We start from the raw sequence: 14,767 nt of genomic DNA, 5'->3' as shown, positions 1-14,767 counted from the left end.
TGCCACAATATGGCAGTGTGGTCTTTTGGCTAGGACATGAGTCCTTGAAGACACTCCTTTGGGAGAGCTGATGGCCACTGGTAAGTAGCTCGTCTGGGGGTCCCTTGTGTAGGACTTGGGTGTTTGATTATTTTATTTTTTCCCTGAATTGGTCAATGTTATAACATGTTCCTGCAAAGAAAACAAAACTTGTAGATTCTTGTAAAGTCTACTTCTTTTATTTTATTTTAATTTTTTGCCAGACCTTAGTGAGTTGGTTGGCAAGCTGGAAAGCGGTGTATAGTGACCAGAGAGTTTTCAGCTTCTCCAAAGAGCGAGCTGTCCTTGGAAGCACAGAGGGTGACCAGCTCAGGCCACCTGCTTGCCAGCAGAGAAGTGGGCTTGCAACGGTCTGTACTCCTGCCTGCCGTTTAATCGAACATCTCCCGGGGTGGAGTTGCCTGCTTTGAGCACAACGCTGCGGATGGTGCATGGAAGGCTCAGGTGCTGCTTCTTGGAAACCTACTTGTATAAATGTCCTTACACTTATTCTTTGCGGTTAACGACCATTTCATTTTTACAGCCTTTGATTTCAATTGACAATGTGGCTTGCTCAGCCTGGCAGTCAGCCTGAGTAAGGCAGCTGTACCTTCTTTTAATAGGAACTCTGACCTGTGCAAAACGACTCATCATTAATACATCTCTGTAACGGTATTTCTGCTCCTTTCCATGCTTCTGTGTCTAATGGATTTTATGCTGTTTTTTGCTTAGCTTATCAAGCAGCAGATTCTCTCCCTCCAGTTTAGGAAGGTAAAACTACATTGCATTAAACTGCTCTGACCAAACACTTTGCTGAATCTGCCTGCACATGATTAATCAGTAATGCTTTTGGTACTAATTAGTAGAGAGCCCTGAAGTGATCTAACAACCTTATTCTGCATGATTGGATCCCTAATACTTGCTTGAACTATAGACAGCAAAGTGAATGTTTATTGTAATTCCTGTGTTAAGGTGCAAGAAATACTCCTCTCTCTTAGCCATAGGGTGGGTGTTCAGCTACTTCTTGTTATTAAAGTGGGACTTCCATACAGAGACATTAAAAATTAGGTGTGCCTGCCCCGAGACTTTTCAAAGAAGAAATTTTCTTCTCCCCCTGCTATGCTGTGCTGTATTGTGAAGATCCTCATCCGTTTGGACCCTGCCCTGAAATGCACTTGTACTTTGCCTTTGGCAAAGTAACACAACTGGAAATCATTTGACATTACTGGTTTGCTGCAGAAGCAGGTAGAGGAATGACCATGGAGGGGAAAGGTCTCTCCAGAATGCCCCCAAGGCTGTGGGGGTGCTAACCAAAAAAATCAGGAAAAGAAAATCATGATGAAGAGGAATACACTTCTCAAATCTTTTCCTGCAGACTGATTTTTGTATGGAAATCCCTCTTTAATGTAAAAGGCTACTGAATTACTGGTGTCCTCTTCTTAGGCTCCAGGGCTTTTTCTGCAACAAAGATGCAGCTCCAGGAAGGCCTGGAGGAAGAGCGGCTGCTGCTTATATCAGATTTCTTGAATGCTCTGAATTACTGGTTTAGAAAGCAATTTGAATTGGACAAGTCTGTTGCAGCTGGAGTGAGTCAGCTGAGAGCCCCACAGTGCTGCAGTCTCTAAAAGCCCCCTGTGACTAACACAATGGTTTCTTTGAAAGATTAAATAGACCTTCCAGGGCTTCCTGCCAAGTGTACATTGGGCAAATCTCCTCTGATTCATCTGCTGTGCCTGTGGGGCCACCAGCTTCTGGTGATGCCGCTTTCCTGAACTATTCAGTAGCCTTTGCTGGATTTCACCTGATTGTGGGATTTGCACTGAATGGACCAGACTTATTCCTGGTGCTTCCTGCTGGTACGGGTGGCATGGTACTGGGATTAAACTTGGTCCCGAATGTCACTATGTGTGTGCACATCACTTTTTAAAAGATGCTGATCTGGTTGCTCTCCTGCTGGGGTATGAAATGTTCATTGATGCTTGGGAAGTTCCTTATGTGAATCTAAAAGGCATTTACTGGTCTAGGGCTGGGGATCTGTATTGAAGGGGCGTTCAAAACCCCACCAGTAACTGTCTTGGTATGGGATTGTCTGCCTTGCTCTTTGGAAATTGGAGTTTTTTGTCCTGGGGTTGGAATATGGAAAGGCTTCTCTGGTATGAAACAGCTGTTAGCTCCCACAGGCCTTTCCTAGCCCTGTAGTTGTGTGGAGAGTTGCTTGCCAGGACCAGTCTCCTGGGGACCCTTGATTTCCACAGAAAAGAGTCTGAGCTGTGGCATCTGTTTTTTACCCCATCCCACATGTGTGTTTGAATACAGACAGTGCTTATAACCCTCGTTCAGTAGATGAGTCAAGTTTGCAACAGCCCTAGCTGCCCCTGTCCTGTACCCTTACCCACCACAAAGTGCCTGGGAGCTGGATGAGACTCCCATGGCATCCTGGTTGTTTGTTACTCAGGGGTTCTTCTCCCTGTGTCTCTTACAAACCCATTCTAGTAGGAAGCCAGAGTGAAAATCATAGCACCTCCAGGTAAGTCTTCTGGGTGGATGAAGCAGGCAGTTGCTGTGGCCGTAGCTATCCTGGCACCTTCAGCTGTACGTGCAGTTCAGTCCCTGCTGCAGAGCCTGTCAATGCACCTGACCTTGCTGGGTTCATGCTAAATGTGGTTTCTTCTTTTGTTTTTCCTGAACAAGTCTGCTTCCTCAGCAGGTAGAGCATGAGTAGCAGCAGCACCAGCATCCTGCCTACAAGCCGGGGGCTGCTTGTGAGGCTGGGGTCCTCCTTGAGGAGCCCTCACTACATGCTATGAGCCCCTCTGCTCGTGGTGGAGCTGTGTCAGGAATGGTCTGGGGGTTTGTTCTACCTCTTGCATGTCTCTAGAAGCTGATCACTTGTTTAAGGAATGTTTTTCACTGCTAAAAATGATATAAGTAGAGCTGCCAGCTACTGGTTCTCTTGCAATATTTGCTGTTTTTCCTAAGATCCTTGCACTTGAGACCTTGGGGTCTCTCTCCTAGTGTAAACATGTAGTGTTCTAATTGCAGAGGGAAAAACAAAAGAAGCTCTTCCCTTCCACAAGCCCCAGAGCACTGTCTGAATGAAGACCCAACTTGGAATGAAATAACTTTCCTTTATTTAAGAAAGCCAAGATCTTCTGGGGCCTCTCTTGGTGATGCTCCAGCAGGGTTGGCAGTGCTGTATGAATATGGTGATTTATTGCTATCATTGAATAGTGCTTAAATGACTGGAGAATCTAAGGTCCATGTTGAGCTTCACAGATTGCACTATTTGGCTAGTTCTGGCTATTTGGGTGTTCCAGCCTAAACTTCGAGGTCAGTGCCTATGGAGTATGTAGTGTGAGTGCCTGCCTGCAGCAGTGAGAGGTTAAACAGGGAATGGATGGCAGCTTCACACGTAATTCCTGAGCGCAGAAAGCTGCAAGTCAGGCTCAAGGTCTGCTTCACTGAGCTGTCCCTGCAGCAGTCAGCTTTTTCTTAATTCAAAACTTTCAAAGAGGGCTGTTGTATTTGGGAGACATGTTTGGTTCACACTTGGCCTGAAATTACATATGAAGTCTTCACAGGTAAAGAAATCCCAGTGAACAGAACAACACTTGAAACACGGATGGTGCAGTACTGGGAATGTGAAGCTGACTTTGTCAGGATCTTGCTTCGAGCCTGCTGGCTGATCAAAGAAATGTTCTGGTATAATCAAGAACTAAAATGGTTCTGGACATTCATTAACCTGATAGCCATAAGGGCTAAGACAAAGGGAACGTCTCTTAAATGACACTGTAGATTGACAGTCATTTTAGGAGTAAAAAACCAGTCAGATACCCTGACACTGCACTGGACTTGTGAGCAACCTAGTGTAGGGATGATGGGAGGGAAGGAGGGCATTTACAACAAGAACACAGGCTTCTGAGGTGAGATAGAAAGTGGACCCTTTGATTTTTCTAGTACTTTGATCTCTTAAGAAATGCTTCTTGAATCTTCCAGGAGCACCTTCTGCGCAATCATTTCTCAGCTGACGGAGGAAACCCAACCACTATTTGAAACCACTATCAAATCCCGTTCTGTGTCCGAGGACTCTGATGCTAAATTCACGTGCATAGTGACAGGTAACAGTGTCTTCAGTTAATAACCTGGTCCTGCCTCACTTGCTGGACTTGTGCTAGTTAAACTCTAGAGCAAGTGATAACAAGGCAACACGTTAACACATCCACTGTTGTCAGACTGCCAAGTAGAGATTCAGCAATTGCATGATGATTTCAGCTTTAATTTAAGAGGGGGGGAAACACCTGAGATTGTAAAGAGGCAAAGGCATAACCTAACATCTCAAACAAGGCAAATTAAAGACCAGAAAATGGAATATGCTGGTTACTGCTTGGGCCAGCTACGTTTTGTTGTCCTAATCTCTGCTTCTCTAATCCTAGACTCCATAACTCAGGAATGTGCAGTTTTGAAGACTAAGGCTATCATACTGGAGCCCATTATGGCTCTCTTTGCTGGCTGTAAATGATTAGAGCGCAGCTGTGTTTGCATCGGTGATAAACTTGTGTGTCTGTCAACATCTGAAATAAAAGCTGGTTTCTGCCCAGTGAGCTAAAATCTACCTTTGGGCAGGAAGTGGTTAGGCCAATAAGAGGAGGAGGGGGAGGCTGAAAAAGAGGGCTGCTACTAAGGCATTGTGATGATGTGGCATGGCAGGCATTGGTGTAAAGGTGTAAAGGCAAGCGGCTCCTTTGCTGATGAGACTATATAGAGACTCTAAAACCTCTTTCTTCCATAGTATGTACTTGTTTACAACTTTGTGATCCTTCCTGATGTCGCTCATGTTAATTATTCTGACAGGTTACTCAGTGAGAGATGTTAAACAAGTTCATAAGTTTTGGAAGGAGGAGTGTATCTTCAGTGAGCCTCTTAGTCACAAGGACCAAGACTTTCCTAAGATTTAGAAAATCTAGTTTGCCATTAGAAACATGGTGTAAATAAGCAGTGCACCAGGAAATGCAGAGTGAGCCCTTCTGAGAGCTGCTGGCTTTGAATTCTTGGCTCTTCTCTTACGGATTCCCTTGTTTTGCAGGTCTGACTTTCTGAACTTGCAAGGGTACAACTGATATATTGATTTTATTGATGCTTAACTTCAGCAGACCACTTCCTGCTTCTAGGGCAAAAGTGGGCTGCTAGGGAGATGCCTCCAAGCCAAGCCCTTCATTAGAAGGGCTTTCCCAATTAAAGTTTTCTGAAAGGAAAAGCTTGATATATTGTGCAGTAGAATGAAACTCACCATTCTGAAAGTGATGAGTATCAGAGGTCAAAAAATGAGTGATGTTTAGATACGTTAGGAAATCCTGAGCAGATACAATTCTCTCTTCCACCTCCCCTTGCCTGAAAGTGTAGAAGCGTTGCAGATCCAGAGCATGGCTCTTACTGCAAGGACATTCGGTAGCACTGCTCTCCTTTCAGGAGTGCTTGCCCCTTTCCAAGTCCCTAGTCCTGGCTTCTCTCACTGGCTTGAGTCTTCACCAATTGCACTTTGAGGTTGACAGTTCCCTCTAACAAACTTCATCTCTTCCAAAGCCCAGATGATGGCATCAGCTCCACGTGGGCTCTGTCAGGGTGAGGTGCATTTGGGCAGCTGAGCTCTAGTTCACCATGAGCTCTGCATGTGTGGTGCCCACATGGGGGCACATGGGGAAGAGGTACTTCAGTCAGTGCTACCAAGGAGGCATTGTAAATTCAGTGTCCATGTCCTTTCCAGCATCTCACCTGGAAAAGCTGGAGAAGCTCTTGGAACTCTTCACTGTATATTTTCCAGGAGACACGCTGCCAAGGAATAACCTTCTCTGCTTGTACCAAAATCGAAGTATTGACTGTAGCTCTTCCTGCAGTCCACCCTTGCTCTTGGTAGGCAGGACGTTGCCTTCCAGTTTTGGATGACCTGCTGGTGCTGTGTAGCACGACCTGGTGTGTTACACCAACTTTAAAACTTGACCTGGTACTGGTCTCATTTTCTACTCAAGTGAAGGAAAGTATCAAATGAGCATCTTCAGCATCTAGCCTATCACAATATTTTTGTACCTGGTAAACTGGACTGGGGGATGTCTTTATGCACTTAAATTAATAGACCTACAAAATCAGGAATTTTCATGGGAACATCCTTAAAAGCAGCCTGGACCATCTATGCCATATGGTCATCTTTTGCATGTGGTCCTGTGGACTGATGTAGGAGCTCAGGATCTCTTTGAGAGAGGGGCACAAGGTGGAAAGTGAACTCTGACTGCAAAGTCTGATCAATAGTTCAGATATCTCCCCCTGCCATGATGTTTGCATTTAACTGGGAGACATTACAGGGAGAAAGGAAGTGGTGGTTGCATCCCTGGCCGGTGTCCAGAGTGGAACCAGCGCAGTCCCACTGCTGTGGCTGGAGTCCAGGGACACTTTGGTTCATAAACTTGCAGGAGGCAAAGGGCAGACTGTCAGCTGCTCCTGTTTTGACTCTCAAGCCACAAATGTACATGACCTACAATAACATCTTAACATTTTTTTTGCTGCTTCTTGACCAATAATGAGAGTTACAGGATAGTCCCACATCTGTGAATACCAGTGACTTGCTGGGCATGTCCTGGAAAGGCAGCAAGATGCAAGTGTTTGAAGAACCAGTCTCCCAAATGTGCTGGGTGGTGCAGGCAAGTGGAAAAGCAAGCCAGGCAGAGGCAGACTTCCTGATGCTCTTAGGTGGTTGCACAAACCCTCCTTTCCTCCTGTTACTTAGTTCTGCCTGCTGCCGGTGTCCCTAGTATGTCTGATTTGATTGTTTTGGGTTAAATCCTGCATCAGTTATGACATCTTTTCTTTTTTAGACAAAATTAGTTCATCCTTTGTTCTCCACGACATGTGAAAAAGGAAACGAGAACGTTTCCATTTACTGTGCAGTTTCTTACAGAGCAGAGCACACCCCACTTTCTGCATCGAGTGTTTTCCTTGGTGGGTTTGTCTGGACTTCAGGATCTCAAGGGTCATCACAGATCCTTCCCAGTGAGTGGATATTGGGTTCTTCTCTTCAGAGAGTGGCCCTTATTGGAGACTTTTACAACTGTTCAGTCATTTCTGTAGAGCATTGGCTGGGAAGGAGAGATGTCGGCTGATGAAATGTGGGGGCTTGGATGAAGGGGTCTGGCTCTCTGACTGCTTATTAGGGACTGAGGCCACCCGGGAGAGGTGATGACTGGATGTAGCCAAGATCATCGTATGTCAGTCCCACATATTGCCCTCTGTTGTACAGTGCCATTTCAGCCCTCCTTAGGCAGGTTTAACCCCTCTGCCCTGGCTACCCAAATCATCAGCTCAGGAGCTCAGTTCCATCACTCCCTTCGTGGGTCAGTGCTTGTGCTGAAGTAGTGTCCAGCCTGGTACCTCTCCCATGCTATGCAGGTGCTTGATCATCTGCACTGTGGTGAGTAGCACGTCCCCAGAGGGGATGGGACCAAAGCAACGTGCCCAGAAACAGTCTGTGTTTATTGTAGGGCTGTGGAGGGGAAAGGGCTCTGCCCATGGCTTGGGGAAGAGAGTTGGGGTAAGGTGAGTAGAGAGTCATGTGATTAGCAGATAATTTTAATAAGCATAAAGGAGTTCAATTTGTTGTATCTGTGGTGGCTCTCTTAGGGAAATGTTTGAAGGATGAGAGTGAAGTGCTTGGATGGAGGATGTCTGGAGAAATGCAGGGGCTGCGAGAGGGGTGGATGGGTGGGTTTGGGATGAAGTAGTGAGTACAGGAGCAGAGAGCAGGCTGGTGCCACATGAGGGTGCCTGGGTTTGAGGCAGCCGGGGCAAGAAGGGGATGGTGAATGAACACCACTCACAGCCGGTGGCATGGGGAACTACTGCACTTAGGGAGCATCTCTCCCTCCTGTTAGTGTTACTGGAAGCCTCCTTGTCTTCTTTAAATGCCGGAAGGGGTGAGATCTTACCATTGACTCTTGCTCCCCAAACTGCTTCCATGTAGCTTGTGTAGAGCAGAAACAGAAAACAGAGGAGATTATGTGTAATTGTAAAAAATCTTTCTACCTTCCAGAGTTTCAGAAGACTAGCTCCCCTCAACCCCTGCCCCAAAAATTCAAAAAAAGGAAGTTGATTTAAACAGAGTTTCTCTGGGTGATTTTGGGTAGCTGTTGCAAGAACTGTTTTGGATAATGTCACCAAAGCTTTGAAGACTTCTCAGACTTCAACAGCTTTGGGAAAAAGAATGTTTGGTCTAAACCTGGCAATCTTCATAAAAAAAAAAAAAATTCTTGCTCAGGAAAGTCTCCTGGGCTTGTAACTGGCCTCCTCTGGCAGTAACTGGCCATCACGCCAGAGCAGTGCTTCTGGAAGAGACGCTTCCCAAAAAAGTTTTGCTGGGCTGGAAGATGTGAAGCGGATGCCTGCTCTCCTCTCCAGGAACGCCTGGCACCGCTCTGTCTGCAACTGCAGGGCACTCGCTGGTGGATGCAGGGGACGAGCTGCTGGCAAATCCCTGTTGACACCAGCTGCAGGGGGGGTTCTATGGGAGTGACAGGTTTTGGAGGGGCAAGTGCCTGATTTGTGAATGGCTGCTCTGTCTCGCAATGCACTTGTGCTAAGGGTGGGCATCTGACGCCCTGCAGCATGGCACTGTCTGCCAATGGACCCCGTGGCTCCACCACCCCGGCCCACTGGCACCCTTGAAACTGGCCTGTCGTGGCAGCTGGGCAAGCTGTGGATGTTGTGGTTTCAGGGGATGTGCCGGGAGTGATGCCTGTCCCCCTTGCCCCCAGACCAGGGGAATTTAATTGCTTGGCAGCCTGAGGATGGATGCCTGCAGTGTCAGCAGCAGCTCCCCTCCCCAGCCGAGCACAGGGCGTGCCAGGAAGCCTTGTCCCTGTGCAGGCATCTCTCCATCCCCTGCTTGGCTCTGGTTACAGCCCCTGGGGAGGGATGGCTGGTGTTTGAACAGGCAGCTGAGGCCATTGTTTCTGCGGGGGAGTTGGGAAGCCTGTCAGCATCCCTCTGCCTCTGGGTTTCCAGCCAGCACTTGCCTGTAGCTCCCTTTTGCTACAGGCCAGAGTGTGCAGCAGGGGCTAGTCCCTCCTTGCCTGCGCTGGGCTGGTGGGGTGGAAGACCCTGGTAGGGAGCAGATAGCCTCAAGGACACAAGTGCTCAGGTCAAAGGGAGTTTAGGCTTAACAGGAGGAAAAGCCTTTTGTCGAGGCACTGCACAGCTATAGAAATTACAGCTCTTTCCAGCAGATGTCAGCTGGGAATGGGAATCAGCTGCAGAGGCCACGGAGGGGGGGACATCACAGGGCTTCTCGGAAACGATGTGCTTGTAGTTCCCAGAATGAAGTACCGTGATTGCTGTTTGCAGGGTATTAGGAAAATCTACCTGCCAGCTGCGTTACGGACTGTGGGGGCCTCCTGAAGGTCTCACCTGCAGAACAGCCCTTGGGAAGGGTAGGATTGCTCTGGGCAAAGTGTGAGCTGTGTATGAAAACTGTTTTATTCCTCATCCCTGGAGCAGAAAGAAACCACCACAGGCTTATTCAGCCTAGGGTCCTGCTGCCAAGTACAGTCAGTAGCAAAGATTTATGGAAAATATAAGCAGCAGCGTCAATCACTGATGATCCCATCACTGGGGTACTCCCATGGCCTCCTCCAGTTAGCAGTTCAGGGCTCATTCACTTCAGCCACAAGTATCTGAGGGCTTTGCACTTCTAGAAGCTGGTTTGGAGGGCCAGAGCAGCAGCAAAGAGCAGACCGTGGTGAGACAGAGACTGATGGAGAGCCTTGCAGGAAGGGCTTCAGGAGAAAATCATGACTTGGCTTCCTGCAGAAAGGGAGGAAAGAGGCACTAATCAACGGAAAGCCAAAGCTGCCAATGGCAACAGTGGGAGGGGAATGAGGCAGCAAAGGATGTGAGAGATGCACAGGCAATGAGGATGGGGAGGGTAGATGCCAGGGGCAGTGCAGCGTGAGAGACCTCAGTGAGGAAAGGAAAATAGAGTAAAATCTAGTCTGCAGGGGTGTCTGGGCTATGGGGATGGCTGTTGTTCATGGAGGAGGGCAGGAAAGGGAAACTCTTCTGACACTATTTCCCCAACCCAGTCTGGTTCCAGTGGGTTAAGTCCCTGGAGGGGCCAGAGGACACTGGAGAGCCCCAACAATGGATAGGGACAGAACAGGTGGGGGGTATGAGGAGGAGATCTGACGTATGCTGCTTTTCTGGTCAAGGGCATTTTGAATTGGCCAGAACAAGGGTGAATTCCTGCTGATGAGTCTTTGCTTCTGGTCTTTTGCTTCCATTATGGGACCTTCACTGGAGCAGGTGTAAGCTGGTCTCAAGCATTGCTACAGGCGGCCAGCATCTCTGGTGCAAGTAGGAGGCTTCTCACCCTGGAGGTGAAAAGGGTGCTGGTAGCCCTGAAACCTGTTGGTTGGCAGCTGGGAAGTATCCAGGATAAGAAGGTAGTGCCCTGTCCCTGCCCTCTCTCTACTTCAGAGCTGTCAAGTCTGGACGCTTTGATATTCCTGGAGAACCTTCGCTGGCCCCATGCCAGTGTTGGCCATTAGAGCTGACCCTGTGCAGCATTCAGGGGCGCCAGGGGCTGGTGGGGAGACCCTTGGGAACTGGTGGAGGTGAGCAGTGTGCTGGACTCCTTCACTTCAGCAGCACAGAAAGCCAGCAGGGGCATTTGCAGGAGATAAGCTTCAAATATCTACCTTGGGGTTTAACTGTTGAGCGCATGGACTTAAGTAGAGGCATGATGTGATCATTGAAACTTTTATCCCATGCCCTTAGGGTCAGCTTGGCTGTGCCAGGAGCCCCATGTAAAGTACAGGAGCCAGTGCTGGCCACTGGCTCAAGCAGTTTTCCTCTGAAAACTGCTCTTACTCTGAGCTGGAGCTGCTGTCGGTGGGAGATGAGGGCTGTGGCTAGCACTGGTCCATGTGGGGCACTCATGCTGATCTACCTCCGCAGTTGGTGGCAGGGAACATGGCTGCGTGCCCGGCCTGCCAGGCAGCCAGTCACACATGTCATGATGTCATTCTACTGAAAAGGCAGGTGACATCTGTTGTCAAGTGACATTTGTAGGACACCAAGCTGGCTATGATGCAATCAAGGTTGTTTCTGTTCAATGGAAACTTTTGGATCAGCTTACAGGCTGTGACACTTAGCAAAAGGCTGTGAGCTCCACGGAGGGGCAAATGCCTGTTTTCTAACCTTAGCCTTAATCTCATCAAAACATGCCTCTTCACATAAAAGTGACAGTATGCTCATCTTCTCCTCCCAGCCAGTGTTACAGGAGATGATCATGTGATCCACTGCCCTCTGTTCAGGAATGAAGCGCTGAGATTTTTTCCTCAAAAATAGCCCTATTCCTAGGAGTGATAAAACACTTGGATAAGCCCATCAGTTTTCCACTCACAATACTTTTTCTGCTGTGTGATTTAATGAATGCAGTGAGCCCAGAATAACATGTATCCTATTCTGGCAGTGTTTCATTTTGCTGTTGATGCCTTGTCACCGTGGGAGCAGGCTTGCTGTGCAACTGGTTGCAGTGTTTCACACCCTTTTGTACCATCCATCTCCTCCCCAGGATACCCGCAGCCAGAGGTGACATGGTATAAGGATGATGAGGAGATGGACCGCTACTGTGGCTTACCCAAGTATGAGATATTCCGTCACGGAAATCGCCACACCCTGCAGCTGTACAAGTGAGTAAAGAAGCTGGAGAGTGGTTGGATTTGGTGATGGGAGCTCTGAGCATGTTTTCAGTATTTGGAGGAGCTGGCTGTCAGCAGTGATCTCCCCCTGGCACCTGTGCTGGCCCCTTCTGCTCCCCATTGTGATGTTGCTGGCTGTCCCTTCCCCTTCAGCTCTTCACTTTGATGACTCCCTGATCACATCAGTATGAGATCCATTACTGCATCCAGAGATAGCTGCCATGCTGGAAGCAAGAGGAAGGTCAGAAATTCTTCTCTGGAGCCTTCCAGTGCTCTGGTGGCAGCATGTGCTATGGCTGCACTAGGCAAGTGCTGAGCATTAGGGCTGGACGAAGGTGAGCGAAGGGAAAGCACTGGCTGCCTGCAGGATGATGGTCCAGGGGATCAGACAAGCAAGGACAGAAATGAGTTCATAGGAGCGTCCTAAGCAAGAGTAAAGAGAGGGAAGGGCTGCGGCCCTGTCCCAGGAGGGCCTCTGACCATGAGGTCAGGGAAGGAAAGGACTGCTTTGGCACTCGACTGATGGAGCCAAGGGCCTCCTTTATTCAGCCCTGACTACCAGCTTCTTTTAACTTTAAACGAGCACTGTGTTTCTGGAGAGCCAGTCACACCATGTCCCCAGCAAGCAGAGACCTGTTGCACCTCGAGTCCTGGATTTGGGATGTCAGACAGGTGCAGCACTGTCTGAAAGTGCAGAATGTTGGTCTTGCTGATAGTCTTGTCATCCTCATGCTTCTAGCCTGGGCTTTTCTGCTGCCCTAGGTGTGCTCCAGGTTTCCGTCAGAGGCTGGCTCACCTCTCGCAGGAGCGGGGATCTCCATGGACCAGGCATCCCTGAGGGGCCACAGCAGAGATGGCATGTACATGCTCGTGCTGGTGCCTGAGGCAGGGTGGGAGGGCTTTGGTAAGGCAGTAGGGTGGTGGAAGAACAGAAATGTCATGTAGGCTGTGAAGAGCTGAGAGGAGAAGATCCTGCAGAGGAATGTGGCCAAGAACAGTCAGGAAGCCTGGTGCTAGCTGTTTTCCCCTCCATCACAGCCCTCTCTTATCAAAGTTAGAGCCCCGGGGGGAGCTGGGCACTGATTTAGCGTCCGACTTGCTTGCCTGCTAGTGCTGAGTACAGGCAGAGCCTGGGGAGGAAGGCCAGCCCCAGGCCTCCAGACCTACTGTGGGCACCTCAAGGGCCGTGTCTTCGTCTTCTGGTCCCTCTGGAGCAAGAAGTGGGAGAGTGTGCATGTCTGCGTGCCCAGTGGTAGTGCCTGGGGAGGACGGGCAGGTCTCACACAGAGCTTTTGGTTTCCAGGTGCCGAGAAGAAGATGCAGGCATTTACCAGGCCTCAGCTAGAAATAACAAAGGCATCGTGTCCTGCTCTGGCGTGCTGGAAGTGGGAACCATGACGGAGTTCAAAATCCACCAGAAGTGGTTTGCCAAAATTAAGAGAAAAGCTGAAGAAAAACTGCGAGAGATAGAACAGGGCAAGAAGCGAGGGAAAGAAAATGTGGAGGTCGAGAAGTTGCAGGGAATGAGCCCTGATCGGCTCCAGAGAAAGCGGAGGCTGGCCAGGGATCTGAATCTCCGCTCGGGAGCCTCTCCATGGGAGAAGGAGGATGCAGCAAAAGTGCATGTTGCCGATTCTCAGTCCAGATTACATAAGGATATTGCTGAGCCGAAGGAGCAGCCGGTCAATGTGATGCCGGGCTTTCCAGCCAAGCTGATAGCACCTCTGAAAGCAGATGTGACCACCAATGGAGACGCCTCTTTGGAAAGTGTAGAGGAGAACGGGAACAGCTTTCTCGCGTACATCTATGAGACAGTGGAGGACCTAGCGACTAAGCCAATGGCAAAAGACTCTGCAGCTAAAAAGAAAAAGAAGGTGGAGGCTCCTCCAGCAGCAAAGCAGGAAGTTTCCAAGCGAGAAGAAACTGGAAAAGACAGGCCTAACCCCTCTCCAAATCCAAGGTTTGCGCCTCCCGTCCCTTTACGCAGGAGCGCACGTTTGAGGGTGGCAAATGATCAAGAAGTGGAAAACAGTCCAAAAATCAAACAGCCTGGGAAAGCTGTGAATCAGGACACTAAAATTAATGGTAACATGCGCTTCTCTTTGAAAGAGATGTATTTTGATAAGGAAGTGAAGCCGGCAGCAGGGAAGGAGGAGGCAGGAGCCAAGGAAGAGGTTGCGAGCAAGGCTGCCCTGCAGCCCGTGGCAGTCGGCAGACAGACAGAGGATGCTCCGTCGTCCCCAGAGGTGTCGGAGGCAGGATCTGTGCCGTCCAAGGGACAGAGAGGCCAGCAGCAAGCACAGAAGTTGGAGGGAAACAAAGCCATCGCTCCAGAGGTAACTAGGACAGAAAGCAGCCAACGCGGGGGTTGCAACAAGAAAATATTTGTGCCGCACAGTTGTGTTGCCCCCCGGGATCTGCTGCTGAGGTTTCGTAGATGTCCACCGGCAAAAGCACCCAGAAAAAAGGGCTTTCTGGACTTTGTGTGCCCAGACAGCAGAGCTTCCACCCCATCTCCGAATAAATGTCAGACGGGGTGGTGAGGAGAGATGTACGTCAGGGCCCTCCGGCCAAGCAGCTGGTCTCTGGGCGGCCTGGGGCGTGCTGTGAGCTCTCCTATTTAATCGGCAGGCTGACCTCATGCGAAATGTTTCCAAATCAGTTAAGCAGGGAGCACTGAATGGCTATTTATAGTTGGGGGTGGATACCTTGTGCGTATTAACAGGCAGCGAGACTGATGACATCTGTTCAGTTTAGCAACTGAACCTGAGCTTCAGCCGGCGTTTAGTGAGCCCCCCATGCAAATGAGTGCAGCATGCCAGGTATGCCACGTGAGCTGTGCCGGGCAGGGCATTGAATTTTGTTTACAGTGCAACATGTATACAGTAGATCTGGGCTATTTTTTGGCTCTTCCCTGTTGGAAAAACTCTGTTACAAGACTCATTGTGGTGGTGACACAGCGCCAGGGCACAGCACCTGCTCCTGACGCTCACTGCATCTTTTAGTCA

At 49.2% G+C, this 14,767-nt stretch overlaps 1 protein-coding gene across 4 annotated transcripts in view; it reads left to right on the top strand.

Annotated features, from left to right (window-relative positions):
• Positions 1-14,767, top strand: part of ALPK3 (alpha kinase 3) — a 35,189-nt gene that overhangs the window by 9,224 nt on the left and 11,198 nt on the right. The window contains exons 2-5 of one of the 4 annotated variants that reach the window (XM_074880426.1): positions 751-789; positions 4,015-4,136; positions 11,633-11,750; positions 13,063-14,095. In XM_074880426.1, coding sequence (XP_074736527.1) covers positions 751-789; positions 4,015-4,136; positions 11,633-11,750; positions 13,063-14,095 — 1,312 coding nt within the window. Of the gene's footprint in view, positions 1-242; positions 484-750; positions 790-4,014; positions 4,137-11,632; positions 11,751-13,062; positions 14,096-14,767 lie in introns of all 4 variants that reach the window. The other 3 variants (XM_074880428.1, XM_074880427.1, XM_074880430.1) reach the window with 3 other exon arrangements.

The sequence above is a fragment of the Strix uralensis genome, chromosome 11 (assembly GCF_047716275.1).
Source record: "Strix uralensis isolate ZFMK-TIS-50842 chromosome 11, bStrUra1, whole genome shotgun sequence".
NCBI lineage: Eukaryota > Metazoa > Chordata > Aves > Strigiformes > Strigidae > Strix > Strix uralensis.
This window is presented reverse-complemented; position numbering and strand designations above follow the sequence as displayed.